The sequence below is a fragment of the Neurospora tetrasperma genome (assembly GCF_000213175.1).
Source record: "Neurospora tetrasperma FGSC 2508 unplaced genomic scaffold NEUTE1scaffold_81, whole genome shotgun sequence".
NCBI classification, from domain to species: domain Eukaryota; kingdom Fungi; phylum Ascomycota; class Sordariomycetes; order Sordariales; family Sordariaceae; genus Neurospora; species Neurospora tetrasperma.
In genome coordinates, this window is record NW_009799179.1 from 7,789,115 (window position 1) to 7,803,776 (window position 14,662).

The 14,662-nt window shown below is 42.1% G+C and overlaps 4 protein-coding genes across 4 annotated transcripts; 2 read left to right on the top strand and 2 right to left on the bottom strand.

Annotated features, from left to right (window-relative positions):
- Window positions 1–6,513: 6,513 nt before the first annotated feature.
- On the bottom strand, window positions 6,514–7,879 carry NEUTE1DRAFT_115139 (uncharacterized protein; the record flags this gene model as incomplete). The annotated part of the gene is made up of 6 exons (XM_009858613.1): window positions 6,514–6,558; window positions 6,607–6,689; window positions 6,751–6,833; window positions 7,248–7,326; window positions 7,378–7,644; window positions 7,867–7,879. The coding sequence occupies 6 exons, from the start codon at window positions 7,877–7,879 to the stop codon at window positions 6,514–6,516; spliced, it is 570 nt and encodes a 189-aa protein (XP_009856915.1).
- A 2,413-nt stretch (window positions 7,880–10,292) lies between these two features.
- NEUTE1DRAFT_55115 (uncharacterized protein) lies at window positions 10,293–11,487 on the top strand (the record flags this gene model as incomplete). Its single annotated transcript, XM_009858614.1, has 5 exons — window positions 10,293–10,370; window positions 10,724–10,854; window positions 11,004–11,066; window positions 11,158–11,253; window positions 11,388–11,487. Coding segments are annotated over 5 exons (468 nt in total), but the record flags the coding sequence as incomplete, so codon positions are not given.
- Window positions 11,484–11,735, bottom strand: NEUTE1DRAFT_106224 (uncharacterized protein; the record flags this gene model as incomplete). Its single annotated transcript, XM_009858615.1, has 1 exon — window positions 11,484–11,735. The coding sequence occupies one exon, from the start codon at window positions 11,733–11,735 to the stop codon at window positions 11,484–11,486; it is 252 nt and encodes an 83-aa protein (XP_009856917.1).
- Window positions 11,736–12,965: 1,230 nt separating this feature from the next.
- Window positions 12,966–14,634, top strand: NEUTE1DRAFT_73778 (uncharacterized protein; the record flags this gene model as incomplete). The annotated part of the gene is made up of 1 exon (XM_009858616.1): window positions 12,966–14,634. The coding sequence occupies one exon, from the start codon at window positions 12,969–12,971 to the stop codon at window positions 14,472–14,474; it is 1,506 nt and encodes a 501-aa protein (XP_009856918.1).
- Between the last annotated feature and the right edge of the window lie 28 nt (window positions 14,635–14,662).

The window sequence follows — 14,662 nt, forward strand, 5'->3', positions numbered from 1 at the left end:
AATAATTTACAAGACTAGGGTTTTATTATAGGCATTACTACTATATTTCTATATATAAATAGGTACTATACTATAGTAGTGTAGTTAGCTGTACAGCTGCCTAAATATAGTACAATAGTTACGTACACACGTACTGTAGTCCGTATATTAGACCTACAACGTGCTCTATATAGTTCTCGTACGCGTATAGGATTCTCTTCCTATTCCTTATATAATAATTAAAGTCTTAATTTAGTGCTTGCTCGCGCCCCGTAGTACTTTATTATACTTAATTATTGCGTTAACGCGCAATAAGTAATTTCGGAAAGACTAAGTGTAGTAAGAAATTATTGTTGTAGATTGGTCTTTGTAAGATTATATTCGGTCGATTAGTATAGTCGCTAGTAATTAATTGGAGATATATCTGATACCGGTCAATACGAAGCGAGATTTTAATTAAATATTACGAATAATATTAAATACTACGAGTGGTATTAGTATCATAAATGTAATTGTTATAATAAGGTTGATACCCTTTTTATTTGTTATTTTTGAAGTATTATCGGTTAGAATTATAATAAGATATTTAGTTCTAATAATAAAGCTTAATAGGATTAAATTGATTTATATAAGGTATTTCTAATATTATTAAAAGGCTTCGATTAGTTCTAGTATATTTATAAGGAAGAGGCAATAGGCCTCTTAATCCCTAAGGACTTCGTTAAGAAGGCTAGGGATTCCTATAAAATTATAAAATTATTTTATTACTTCAATACTAAATTTAAGGACTTTAATAGTAAAATTAATACTATTACCGAATTAAAGGATAAATTAGTAATCGCCTCCAAGAAGGAGGTAGAAGACTTTAAAACTTACGTTACTATATTCCAAAATTTTAAAGTTTAGTAAGCCGTTTAAATTAATTAGTAATAATAGAAGTATAATAGCGTTATTAGAGAGAATATAGTTTTATAGAAGAATATTACTTCCTTATAGTTAGATAATAATTCCCTACGTACTATCATTAGTTAGAAAGAACGTAACGTAGCGATTATTGAATAGTAGTATACTAATCTATTAGTTATATTTCAGTTTTAGAATAATACTTTCGAGGAGATAAATACTAATTTTAAAGAAGCCTTCGCGTAAGTTAATCGAATAAAAATCCTTCATAAGGAATTAGAATATATTAAGAAGAAGTTTAAGAAGGCTTAGATTAATATATAGTTTAGTACTAATCCGGCCGTCCCTAACGCTCCCGTTGAATTAATTCTTAAAAAGAACCTTGCTTACTTCGTTTATATAAATAATAAGGCCGGAGTAAATATTTATAATAATAGTAATATTAGAAGATTTAGCATTAGTTGTACTAACGGTAGTAATATAGGAGGAGCTACTATTGGCGGTATTAGCGCTAGTAGGTTCGGCGTTAGTAGTATGGGAGGAGCTGGCGAATTTACTAGTTAGAAGCCCGGAATAGGCGGAGGATATAGTAATTTAAGAGGTTTTAGAGGATTTAGCCCTAATAATCCCGGCGGTCTTAGAGGATTCGGCCCCGGTAGCCCCGGCGGTCCTAAAGGTCCCGGTAGTTATTTTATAGGCCTTAGAAGCCTTTACTTCATTTATATCCCTAATAATATATATACCTATTGTTATAATTTAATTAAGGACTCTAAGTAGTTTACGGGCGAGGAAACAAATATATCTAAATAATATAATTAATTTATTGCCTAATTTATAGCTATTTATACGCGTTAGAAGGTAAATAATTATAATTTTATAAATAAAAAGACTAAGCTTCTCTATACAATAAGTTATTTAAAAGGTAAAGTAAGGGTAATTATTGCTTTAAATATTAAGAAAATTCTAGATAATTTATACTATTCGGCTGTCTAAAATTAGCCTACGGGACGGGAATTCTTAAATTACTTCGCTTTTTATTTTTAATAGGGTAATATCGTAGTAATTTCGGAGAAGGCGATAGCCTCGTTGAAATAAGGCACAGGTTCTAATAGTAAATTCACAAGCTTTAGTAATTTTGAAGTATAATTCACTATACTAGTAGATAAATATAGTTACAATACAATTACTAAGGTCTATATATTGAAGAACAAAGTTAATAAAGACCTCCGTATTGCGATATTATATTAATATAATACCTTTAACTGTAAAAATTAGGACGGATAGGTAAAACTATATTGCGGCTTATTAAAATTATTAGACGACGCCGCCTTTTACAATAAAGGCGGCCAATCTAATAATAGTAATAGTAATAACGGCGGCGGAGGTAGTAATAAATAGAAAAACCCCAAGGCTATAGAGCTTAATTGTATTAAAATAAATAAAATTAACCCCGAAGTTATTTAAGCTTGGTTTGTAGCTAAATAGTATATTAAGTACGGTAAATTAAACTACTAAGCTTATAAGTATTGTAGTTAGATTAACTATAATAGTAAACTTAAGATTATTAATACTAATTTTAATACTAATAAGGGTAATAGAGGAGGTAGTAGTAATAAGGGTAGTAGAAGTAATAATAAATAGTAAGTTCATTTAATAGTAGATTTAATACTTACGAAGGAAACTGCTAAAATGGTTATTCCTAAGATTACTGCTATTACTATTTAGTAAGAAAATAGCGAACCCTCGGATTAAGACGTATCCCAATAGGGACTAAAGGAAGGAGATTATAGGTAATTCTATTAAGAATATAAACATTCAATAGGCTTTTACTTATTAGAAGGGCAAACTTTTATCTATAAATAGTTTAGACATTTATAAATAGAATATTACCTTTTTATTTATTTATTTTTGGTACCCCCTATATAATAATAAAGTTAGCTATATATCCCTAGTCGATTCTAGCTGTACCGGGAAAGCCTTTATCGATAGGACTTTTATAGAAAAGGTATACTTTGAAATATATTAATTCAATAAGGTAAGACATCTCCATTTAGTAGACGGCGGATTTAAAGAGTAGGTCGAATACTATATAGAGATAACAATGCGAATTGAATACCTCCTAGTATACCCTTTTATAGAGTAACCGTCAACAGTACTGAGAGATAGTACATCTTACGGCGGTCTTACGTCTCTTATTCCCCCAAACGGCTTATATATAAACTATATTAGAAACTTACAACAGATAAAATTAGAAGATAAAATAAGAAGGATCTAAGAGACGTTAGTAGTATAATAATTAAACGTTTAAAGAAAAAAACGAGTTACAAGTAAGGAGTTAAACGCGCAAACTCTCTAGACTTATACTAGTAGCAGTTATAGGCGTCCTACGCAAACTGCTATATTATAGGCGTCCCTATAGTACCCCCAATAGGGCTAATAATAGTAAGAATTGTTAAAGTCCTCTATATATATTAATTAGGCTAGTTTACGACGTATAAATAAGTTATTAAGGGTAATAATAGCTCTTTCGGTAGAAGGGTTAAATTTAACAATATTTTAGCTAGTATTCTACCCCTAAGTAAGAATTAGATTAAAAAGGGAGTTAGGCGACTTCCCATTTTAATAGAAGCTTCCTATCTTAATAAAAGTTTTTACTAGCACTTAATTAAATATAATTGTAGGAGAGTTGGAAGAGGCCTACTTTGCTAATAATAATAGATTTTTGAGCAGGAGCTTCGTTTTGAGGGGGGGTAGTATTATAGGTATTATTACTATGTTCCTATATATAAATAGGTGCTATACTGCAGTAGTATAGTCAGCTATACAACTACCTAAATATAATATAGTAGTTACGTACACACGTGCTGTAGTCTGTATATTAGACTTACAGTGTACCCTATATAGTTTTTGTACGCGTATAGGATTCTCTTCCTATTCCTCGTACAACAATCAAAGTCTTAGCTTAGTGCTTGCTCGCGCCCCGTGACAGGTTTAACTACGACCTCTATATAATATTTAAGGACGGTATTAAAAATTTTCTTAAAATTAAATACGTAATACTAATAATATAATTAAACTATAGTAAATATACCTTTTAACCCCTATTATTATAATTAAACTAACTAATATATATTCTAAACCCTCGGTTTAATACTATACTTAAATATAACGTTACTAAAACTCTCGCTTCTATAACGGGCAATACTACTACTAATAGTCCCAGTGAGGGATAACAATATTATAAATTAATTTATAGCAAAAAAAGTGGGTTTCGAGTATTTTAGTATTATTATATAAATAAATACAATTTCTAACACTTTTAGCACTTCTAGCATTTCTAATATTTCTAATATATAATTTAATTTAATACATATAAATTCATCTCTCCCTTCTATACTCTCTACCGCCGCCCAAATACAATACCCATCTCTCTATACTCAATTAACTTATTAATATACAATTCCCTATACTCTTTATTAATATTATTAAATCGATCTATTATTAATTTTATATTCTTAAAATAACTACGGATCTACTATACTTTATACTCTACGTTCTACGCTAATCGCTTAAAGAATGTAATAAAATCGTTGTTTAACATTTTATTACTACCCTTATTATAATATACCCTCTTAAATTACTACTTAAAATCGCTAAAATATACTTCGATAGGGTTAAACTCGGGAGAGTATAGTAATAAATACTATAATAAAACCCCCTTTTAATTATACGTATACTAGAATTTAGTATAAAGGTACTAATTAGTATTATTTATTACTAAAATACTATTACAATTAAAAAAATAGATTTATTTTAAAGAATAGACATTTCACTATCCAATTCTAGACCCCGGCTAAGTCCGTTACACTTCTAAATACTAGTATATTAAATAGTCCATCTACTATAATAATTAGGAGGAAATAATACTATATACTATAGATAAACTTACTTAATACTATTATAATAGCGCTACAAAATACCCAACTAATACAACGAACGCTATCCCTTTAATTTATACTAAACTCGTTATAAAATATAAACATCTTTATAGTAAATAAAGAGATTTTTAATATCCATTCAATTATTAATATAAGGGATTATTATAATACCTTTATATAAAATCGCTTCTTCTTCTACTTCTTCTATCGAAGGTACTGCCGTACAATTTCAATCGAAATATATACGTTATACTTATTAACTAAAAAGGCACAAATCTCATCGAAGTATAAATTAAATTTTAATACAAGAAAGTTTATAACTTCCTTTATAATATTAATTATAATTAATAAAATATAAGGAATAATATAATATATACTATACCTTAAGCGCTTATATAGAAAGCTTTCTAACATTTTAAAGAGCTCGCAACAATAGAAATACCTTACTAATATCTAATAGAATACGCTTATATTTCTATATACTCCTTATACTTATACTAACAATCTCAGTGATATCATTGGGATATTCGTTATTTACTAATATTATCATTATTAATACCTTCTAACGGATATTAGAGTAGTATACTATATTAATAATAGTTTAAAAGATAATATAAATATTAAAATAGATAATTATACGACGTAGAGTATTAAAATATCAACTTTTTGCACCAGTTTTAGCCAGATTTTAATGTTAAACAATTAAATTGAATTGTATAAAGCGATATCAAATGGCCAGATTTATCAAATGCGGTGTGTGTGTGTGTATGTGCACGCACACACCCCGCCAAGACTGCACAGGCGATTGAGTGTGGGAATGAACCAACCCTTCCCAGGTCTCCACTCCGCTTGCAACTCTCACTTTCCCTCCATGATCCATGCCACTCATCATCGTTCGAATCCAACGACCGATCAAAACAAAACTTGCACCAGCCTACACCTCGCTCGCTTCTTTGCACAGCCAGCAGCCTATCAAGCTTACAGCGGGGTTAGGGGCTTGGCAGGAATGTCGATCTTTTCTCCTTGTCGACATTTCGCTTCGCATTGATCCAGACTCCAGCGCGTCGTCTTTTCCCCATCACTCACTGCCGTCCAACACCAAAATGTCTTGTGGCCATCAACAAATGGGAACAGATGGACCTGTCTCTAACTTTCTGTCTTACCCCAAGCATTGCCAATTCTTGAAGCCATGTGTCATCCTATTCCGACTACATACCTAGGGAGACGACTGCCAAGGGCGGCGGCAAGCCTTCCACTGAGCATGTGGTCAACTAACAGGCACCAGGTCCAAATGCCATTTAAACTCCCAAAAAGGAGAGTTGCACAAGCGCACACAACAACAGCCCCAAGACCCAGGTCTACTTAGATGGGCAGGGCTTCCTGGGACGGTGGGACGCACAAATAGGAGACGGAGCCCGGCGGTGCCGCGATGGTGGTTGAGACGGTAGTCGTAAGTTCGACAAGGCAGATATTGAGCCAAGACCTACGACCCTGTGCAATATCTGTGGTGCGTCTGTACCTAATAACCACCTCACCTCAACTATTGTCTCGTCATCCGTGAAACCTCACTCGATTCATCTGGCCGCACCACTCATGGTCCCATCCCTTGGCTGAGGACTACCATTTGCTTCACGTTGATCTTTTCGCTTTTACGACTTTCGGACTTTATTCTTTCCACCTCAGATAACGGGACCTACACGTCCCGTCCCGCTCGCTGAGCTAACTGAACTACACTAGACTGATCACCAACGACACATGCAACTAAATGCAGTTGCGCAATACTTACTTTGACCGCAATCGGTAGCTGGATCGACTTGAGCAGTCCCTGGATAGACTCACCTAACCCACTTTTCTGGGCGCGCCTGACATCTACATAGGTAGTGTATATCAACCGCGCAAAAACTCAGAGGGCGCATTACCCAATTCTCACCATTCAAAATTGTTGTCTGATATGTCGATCTGGTTGCTGTACGTGAACTCTTCCCTGTGAGTACTCCTTGTGATCGCTGCTTACTGTATAGTGTAGTAAAGTCAGCGGGCGCGATGAGCAGCTAGAGGCAGAGATTGGCTGCGCGCCCGCCCAAAAAAAGAAAAAAAAAGGGTATAGTCAATTCAGGGACTGTTCCAGTTTTCAATCTATCCGGCGACCGAGTTTCGCACTTGAGGTTTGACAGCAGCGATGATGTGTCTTTCTCTCGGGCTCCGCTACGCTTAACTCGGCGAGAAGGAAATCTTTTTTTTCCCTAGAATGATTGATTGACAGTCCGATCAAGAGTCCCATCCGGACCATTTCTCCTGCCTGTCCATTACACAATTCGGCAATGGAAGGCGCTAGAGGGTAACAATGAAGCCACCTCACAGGTGCTTGATACCCTCTAGCTTGATTATGTGATTGATAGTCCACTCAGATCCCCACCCGTTTCTTACACTGGGACCCTCACATGCAGGACCCTTCCGTGACCTGCATAAAAAGGGATCTTTTTCATCACCACGATCGTCATCCGGCCTCACCAAACAAAGTTAAGCCTTTACCTATCATTGTCTCTTTCCTACTTACTTTGTAAGATAGCGCCATGCCGCCATGCCGCCAACGCTACACTAAATCGTGCGTTATGGTAGCGCCATCGAAGTAAAGCAAAACAAAGCGGAGCGGAGCGGCGACGACGACGACGGCGCGCCGCGAAGCGAGGCTCGGCGTGGGAAGGGGACGGGCGGTTGTCTCCGCAGCGCTGCAAAGAACCTAAAAGCGCGGTTGGAGCGGGAATGGAGACACGATGAGGGAAAAGACATTTGGGATCGATTTTGGCCACGAGAGTGGGAGGCCCTAAGCGGGTGTTTCACGATCCGTTAGTGCTTATTGTCGCGATCTGCAGGCGAGTTGCGTGCTATTTTCAAAGCTCTGGTTGTGGAGGGGATGGTTGGTGTTATGAATTTTTTATTTATTTTTTATTTTTTTAATTTTTTTTTCTCTTTTTGGCCCTACAGGGCTATAGGAGCAGCATCATCACCCAACGGTTTCCACTTGGTTGTATCGTAGGTTTCTTACTTAGCGACTCCATGGATGGTAAGAAGAAATGGGCAAGACAGCGCCGTGCAAAGAACAAGGCAACGCGAACAGCGAAAGTACACTACAGCGCATCCATACTACACTATGTACATCAACAAGTAGGTGATCTTTCTCGCAATTTAATTCAAGGCCCGGGTTGTGTAACTTTGCGATGACTTTCCTTCTGTTCCAGTGAGTACAATGACCGTCGCAATTACGACGGAGATAAAAGGTCTCAATGTCAGAAGCAAGACAGGACAGGCAAGCAAAAACCTAAGAGTCAGATTGTACACTGAGTGTACTATGTAGGGCGTCTGTGATACCGAAGCTTTGAGTGGACGAAATTGCAGCAAAACAGCCCAATATAGTAGAAGCCCCTCCTATATCAATGCAACTAATGCCGGCGGCCCAAACTTTTTGCGAAGGGTACTCGTCCGGGCTAGAAACGCTTTGCAAAAGCAAAATCACAGACCAGAGACGACTACTGTAGGCCTTTGGCCACTGGACGACCGCCCCGAGCCGCAAAAGTGGGTCTGATAGAGCGACTTATACCCCCGGCCCGCAGGTGGTGTGGAAAATAGTCCGGACATTTTTGGGTGTGGTCAGGTGTCAGCGTGTCCGGACTATTTTGCAACCTGCCTGCCCCGCTATAAAGGTATAAGTACGCCCTGCCACCAAAGCTAGACCTCTGTTAATGCAATTTCGCGTCGTCAATCATTGCAATTGCACATTGCAGTCTTATCCACCAGAGAGCATGCCGCCGTTCAAAATCCTTTTACAAAAGAGGGGATCTGTAAAAGGTAGTATTTGCATGAAACAGAGGTTTCTACTGTAGTGGGTGGCGTACCTAGCGAGGCACTGCAGTGCCTTAAATTGTTCAAAATGTAACGACGGTACGGATAATTCCTTCCGATGCCGTCGACGACGTTGAGGCAAAATGTAACGCATGATCTTTTCCACGACCCGAGATCTCGATCGTATTTCCCGCGCGAGCTAGCGTTTAACTTTGGTCCTTTGTGGTCTGCGAGCAATCGATTGTTTACATACTACCCCAAAGGAATCAACTGTCGTCAAGATCGCGAGATCATTTGAGCAGCGAAGGGTTTACGACTCCACAGCACAACCTCCAGAGAACCAAGACGTTGAGCCGACCGGGTGTCTGGCGGTGGGCCGCAAAGTAGGGTGAGATCATGGATGGGTGTTGAGGTCGAGACTTCGGGTTCCCCCGCGCCCCAAACGATGAACTCCCCATTTAGGTACGTCAACAAACCTCTTCAATCCAAGGAACTCACCCGATTGATCCATTTCGTGCCGGCATTGGATGCAAAGATACTGTAGTCCTGTTCCTCTCGGAGCATATTCTCAAAAAGAAACTCCGCCTCATCAAGCGCTCTATCACGACGTCAGCATCGCACGATGGAAAGTGTCTCCCAATGCTACTATCTATCCACTTCATCTCCCCCAATCCCGTTTCGGTCTTCAAGATCGCGATTGGATACGTCGTTGGGTTGGATTCTTCATATCTCAGCAAGAGGTTCCTTTCTGCCGCCACTTTGTCCGTGACCTACAACCTGGTATTCGGCCCTTCGTGACTTCGTTGCCTGGCATATCTCCCCGTTCCGAGTTCACATTGATCGCGCGGTACGGATTGATTCCAGCTGCATCCGAACCAGAATGATATCTGGGAGCGCAACAGCCAAGTTACACTGATGTTCCGCATCTACATACTTGAGTTATCTTAATCTTGTCATTAACGCAGGCGATGAATGTTCCGGCCATCGACGCCGCCATTGACTTCATCATACAGTATTGTCGTCATCGCGAGGCCGGTCGGCAAGCTCTATAAACATCATATCTCTAATATAACAACCAGTCTACATTTTAGGGACATGATCGGCGAGTACTACGCTCCTCCTTGGTCCGCACGCATTTGGGTACTTCAAGAAGTTTACTAGTGTATGGGGCGCGAAGCATGCGGGATGAACGCTTCCCCGCCTTGCTCATCTGCGATATACTGCGTAGTATAGACGACTCATCGATCGAGTGGCCGAAGTTTCCGATCGCTGCACATAAACGTTGATTCTCGCCCAGCAGCAGAGACCGAGAACTGGTACATTGGACTGCCCACAGTCGCTGCTTTGCTCCTCGTTCTTCGCGTCGTACTCCGTGGCTGAGGAGACTCCATCTCCGCTGACGACAAAAACTGGAGTTGGCTGCCATACGTGGCTGATGACTGATATACTTTTGATATATTGTGTTTTGCACGAACCAACAAGGCAACTGATCCTCACGACAAACGATTCGCTCTGTTGTCTCTACAGGAGTTTCTTACAAACAACTTTCCACTGAAGCCTAACTATGGCAGATTTTTAGCAATGCATGCGTGAAAATCGCAGTGTGGTTGTTGCAGAGGGTAGGTCTGGTGATTCTTTGCTGTTGCGGAACGATACCGGAAGATTGTCTCAGTGTGCTCGAGGGACTCCCTTCATAGATGCCCGACTGGAGTGAGAGGTATTTGGAACAACCAGTTTGGAACAATAAATAATTGGGTCCGGGGAGGTATACACGCCTTTCCGGGCACGCGATGATCCGCAAGTCTCCTATCAATATTGGTCAGCTCTATCTCAAACGGTAGCGAAGACAATACTTAACGCAAGTATCCATAACCGTGGGAGGGCAGTGCTTAAAGTACGTGGCGTGGCTAATGAGAAAATGAAGTTTGTGATTGGTCATATTAACATAATTATGCTGAAGACAACGAGTGTGGAGATTTCGTGAAGAACCCGAGGTGCCGATTATATCACGATAGTTTGAGTTTGAAAGCGCAACGCAGCAGATAGACACATGCGACTTACAGGAGCAGCTCGTCTTCCAATGTCTCGACAATGGACACCCAAAACAAGAGGGAACAAACTTCATCCACTTGACTCGGCTGTATACGGGTATGGACTTCCGCTTAAGAACCCAGAAGCTTTGCGAGATCATGAGGTGTATTGCTACATTAGTTTCTTCACAGCCAATAGGCAGTTGGCTATGACGGACAGGGGTTACTTTGGGGTTGCTCCTCAAAGATCTTCAGTTGGAGATCAGGTGTGTTATTTTCTGAGCGCTGGTGTTCTCTTTGTTCTAAGGGATAGGGATCATGGAACCTACACGCTGATCAGGGAATGGCGTATATGCGTTTTGATGGAAGGAGAGGCGTTTGGCGGTGCGGTGCAGACAAGGTAAACGATACGGTAACCTATGATCCACTGCGTGACTTTTTGATCTGTTGATGAACTCTGGACTGAGCCAGTATGCACAGGGTGCAGCGAATGATGTCGATTACTATTACTTAGGTCTATTAGGTAGAGATATAACTGCGAGTCGAGTATTACCTCGCATCAGGTTTGTGTGCTGTGATCCCGATACCTATTGTCCAACAGAACCAACGCAGCGTTGTTCCAACTCGTAGCCTTCCTGCATCACGGGTGGAAATAACGTCCAGAAAGAACGTAGAAGAATACCACCATACCCGATAGCGCCACCAGGATCAGAAATATGCTGCAGCATACGTCTGCAATGGTCCGCAAGTTTGGCTTTGGCGCTCCTATGTCACTGTCCGTTTCTTTCTGCCACTAGTAGAGTCCCTGGAAGCTACCCGTGCCGTCTTGGGGGTCATGGCTCTGCTGCTCTAGGTCAAAGCTATGAAGGTATGTTTGCAACGATTTTTGTGGAGTTTGAGGGAGGGCTTCTTGAACCAATGTTGTCTCTGAAGGTGCCTCTTCGGAGTGGATAGATGTCTCCAGCCTAGAAGGAGATGCTGGTATAAGCGTGAAGCTAGGGCTTGGAAGAGGCGGATGTACAGCTTGCGCTGTCAATTGCGGCATGGTGTTATTTTCAGACATCGTCGTTGTGCTTCAAGGACGTTTCAAGTACCCACAACGGGCCTTCAGGAGGAGACAGAAGAGGCTTGCGGTCGAGTACGAAGAGCGATAGGCAGGAAGACGGGAGTTCTTCAGCAGGATGATGGTAGTTAGCAACGGTGATTTTGGGGCGAAACAGCTCAGTTGTAGTACTTGCTCTTTGAGAAGCGCAATGCCGTGGTTCAAACGTAAGGCCCGGTTCGGACGTTGGCTTGGATGTGAAGGTATCTCGAAGGCCGCCGTCGAGCCCGCAACGGTGGAAAGCAGTTACTGTACCAGTATTGGCGGGGCTGCTCAGGGTATCAACCCGAAGTACGGCAGCAATCGTGGGTTGGCCGATGATAGCGACAAAATCCTGGTGACAGAGTAAGGGAGTGACCAGACGGTCAATAATTGATCGGGTCTAGTGATAGAACTAAGTTATACTGCGGAAGATGAACCTGCTCATCGAAAGAGAACATGATCGGTAGGCTCCCGGCAGACCACAAAACATCGCATCATCCTGATTTTATAACCCATCGCTTTGCGATCTTGCCCTATCTTGTGTTCTTGCCCATTTTGGGTCAAAGCAAACAATCAAAGATGGAAAGATGGACGGGAAATACCTACCTCTAAAAATGGAAGGTGTATCGCAACCCCGCGCGACTTCCAGGTACGGCTTGGCACCTGTAGGGCAGCACAGTTGTGACAGGGCAGCAAGGGGCAGGTACCCCCGGGCGGATCATGCCGTCTGACGTGAGAAGGTTAATGACTCCAGCTTCTTTCCCACAAACTCCACCGGTCCCCAATTTCCTCTTCCTTGTCCTGACCAACATCTTGAGAGGAAACATCAAACCTTTGTCATCGTCGGGAGTTCGCCAAGACACATTACTGCCAGCGAATCGCAACGACAAACTCACAAACGGCCGGAATGATCCCAACAATGGCGCTAATTGGGAAGCAGCTGAATCACTCGCATCAACGGATCAGCGCCGTGATGGACGACGAGACTGGGATTGCACAGACCATGTAACCCCATATAGCTGGCTCAGCTGGCGAACCTCGGCCGGGGCAAGAGATTTGGCGATGTTGCTGTGAACGCGCCGTCAATATTTAAACGCCCATCCAGCCCTCCTCCGCCCGGGCCCCGTTCTCCTACGCGATTGTATATACGACCCCGGGCCGCAGTGCTAGCTACGCCGAACCGACCCACGCACAATGGCCTCCGACGACTCCACTTTCGACATCATCATCACCGGCGCCGGTCTGAGTGGCATCAACGCCGCCTACTTGTTGCAATCCGAGTTGCCTAACCATTCCTTTATCATCCTTGAGTCTCGCGACCATATCGGCGGAACATGGGCCTTCTGGAAATATCCCGGTATCCGCTCCGACAGCGCCATGGCTCTGTTCGGCTTCCCCTGGTACCCATGGACCAAGGACATTAACATGGCTGATGCCCATCTCATCAAGAAATATATGGAGGACGCTGCTGCGTCCCAGGGGATTGACAAGAAGATACGCTTCAACCACCGCGTCACGTCAGAAAGCTGGAGCAGCGAGGAGCAGAGATGGACGTTACACGTCGATGTCACTTCCGGTGACGGCACCGTTCTCGAGAAGAAGATCTTCAAGACGCCATGGCTAGTCAACGCCACCGGGTACTACAGCTACGAGAAGCCTCGGTCCACTGTCATTCCCGGCATAGAAAGATTTCAGGGTGAAGTGGTACATCCCCAATTTTGGAATGACGAGGTGCAGTACGATAACAAGCGCATCCTCATCATTGGCTCAGGTGCCACCGCTATCACTCTCCTTCCTGCCCTCGCCAAAACTGCCAAGCATGTCACTATGCTCCAGCGTAGTCCATCATATGTCTACAGCTTGCCAGCCAGAGACGAGCTTCAACCGTTCATGGAAAGATTCATGCCAATCCAATGGGCGGGGAAGATTAACTGGTGTATCAGGATGGTCGCCGAAACTCTCTTTGTTCAGCTGCTTCTGAACTTCCCCAACTGGGGAAGGAAGCTTGTCGTTGACGAGATGCGCAGGCAGCTTCCCAAAGGTTTCGATGTCGACAAACACTTCAACCCTCGGTACAAACCTTTCGAGCAGCGTGTGTGCCTTTGTCCGCAGGGAGACTTCTTCAAGGCTTTGTGTGGCCCGAACGCTTCCGTTGTTACCGATCATATCGAGACCGTCACCGAAGACGGCATATTGCTCAAGTCCGGTGAGACCCTTGAAGCCGACATGATCATCACCGCCACTGGTCTATACATGGTTCTGCTCAACAAAATTGACGTCTTTGTTGATGATGTCCGCATCAATGATACCATCGGCCAGCGGTACATGTGGAACGGAGTCATGCTCGAGGGTATCCCCAACACAGGTGTTATCACGGGGTATGTGGCAGCCACTTGGACTCCTGGTGCCTCCACAAGGACACGGCAGTTCATCAAGGTCATTAAACATGCGGAAAAGACGGGAGCCACCATTGCCACCCCTTATATCGACGAGGCCGAGCGCGCACGACTTCCCAAGAAACCCTGTATTCCTAACAGCTCGACCTACATCACAGAAGTTCGTGACCGACTTCCTCTTGTCGCTAACGTGGGTCCTTGGAGGAACGGAAAGAATTGGCTGGAGGATACCATCCGGCTTTGGTTCGGGTGGGTCACAACCGGTATGCGGTTCACTTCATGGAACCGAGCCAAGAGCGATTGAGTTATCGCCAGTCCTCCATGTTTGGATATTGGTGTAGAAACGCCTGGCATCTCCAGTTGGGCGAGTCCTCTTGAGCCATGCTACGTCCTCACACGTTCATATCCTTATCTTGTGATACCGAAGAGATAGTAATGTAATCCAGCCAACCTTCATTTCTCCCTTTACGGATTCTGGAATGTCCCAGTCAC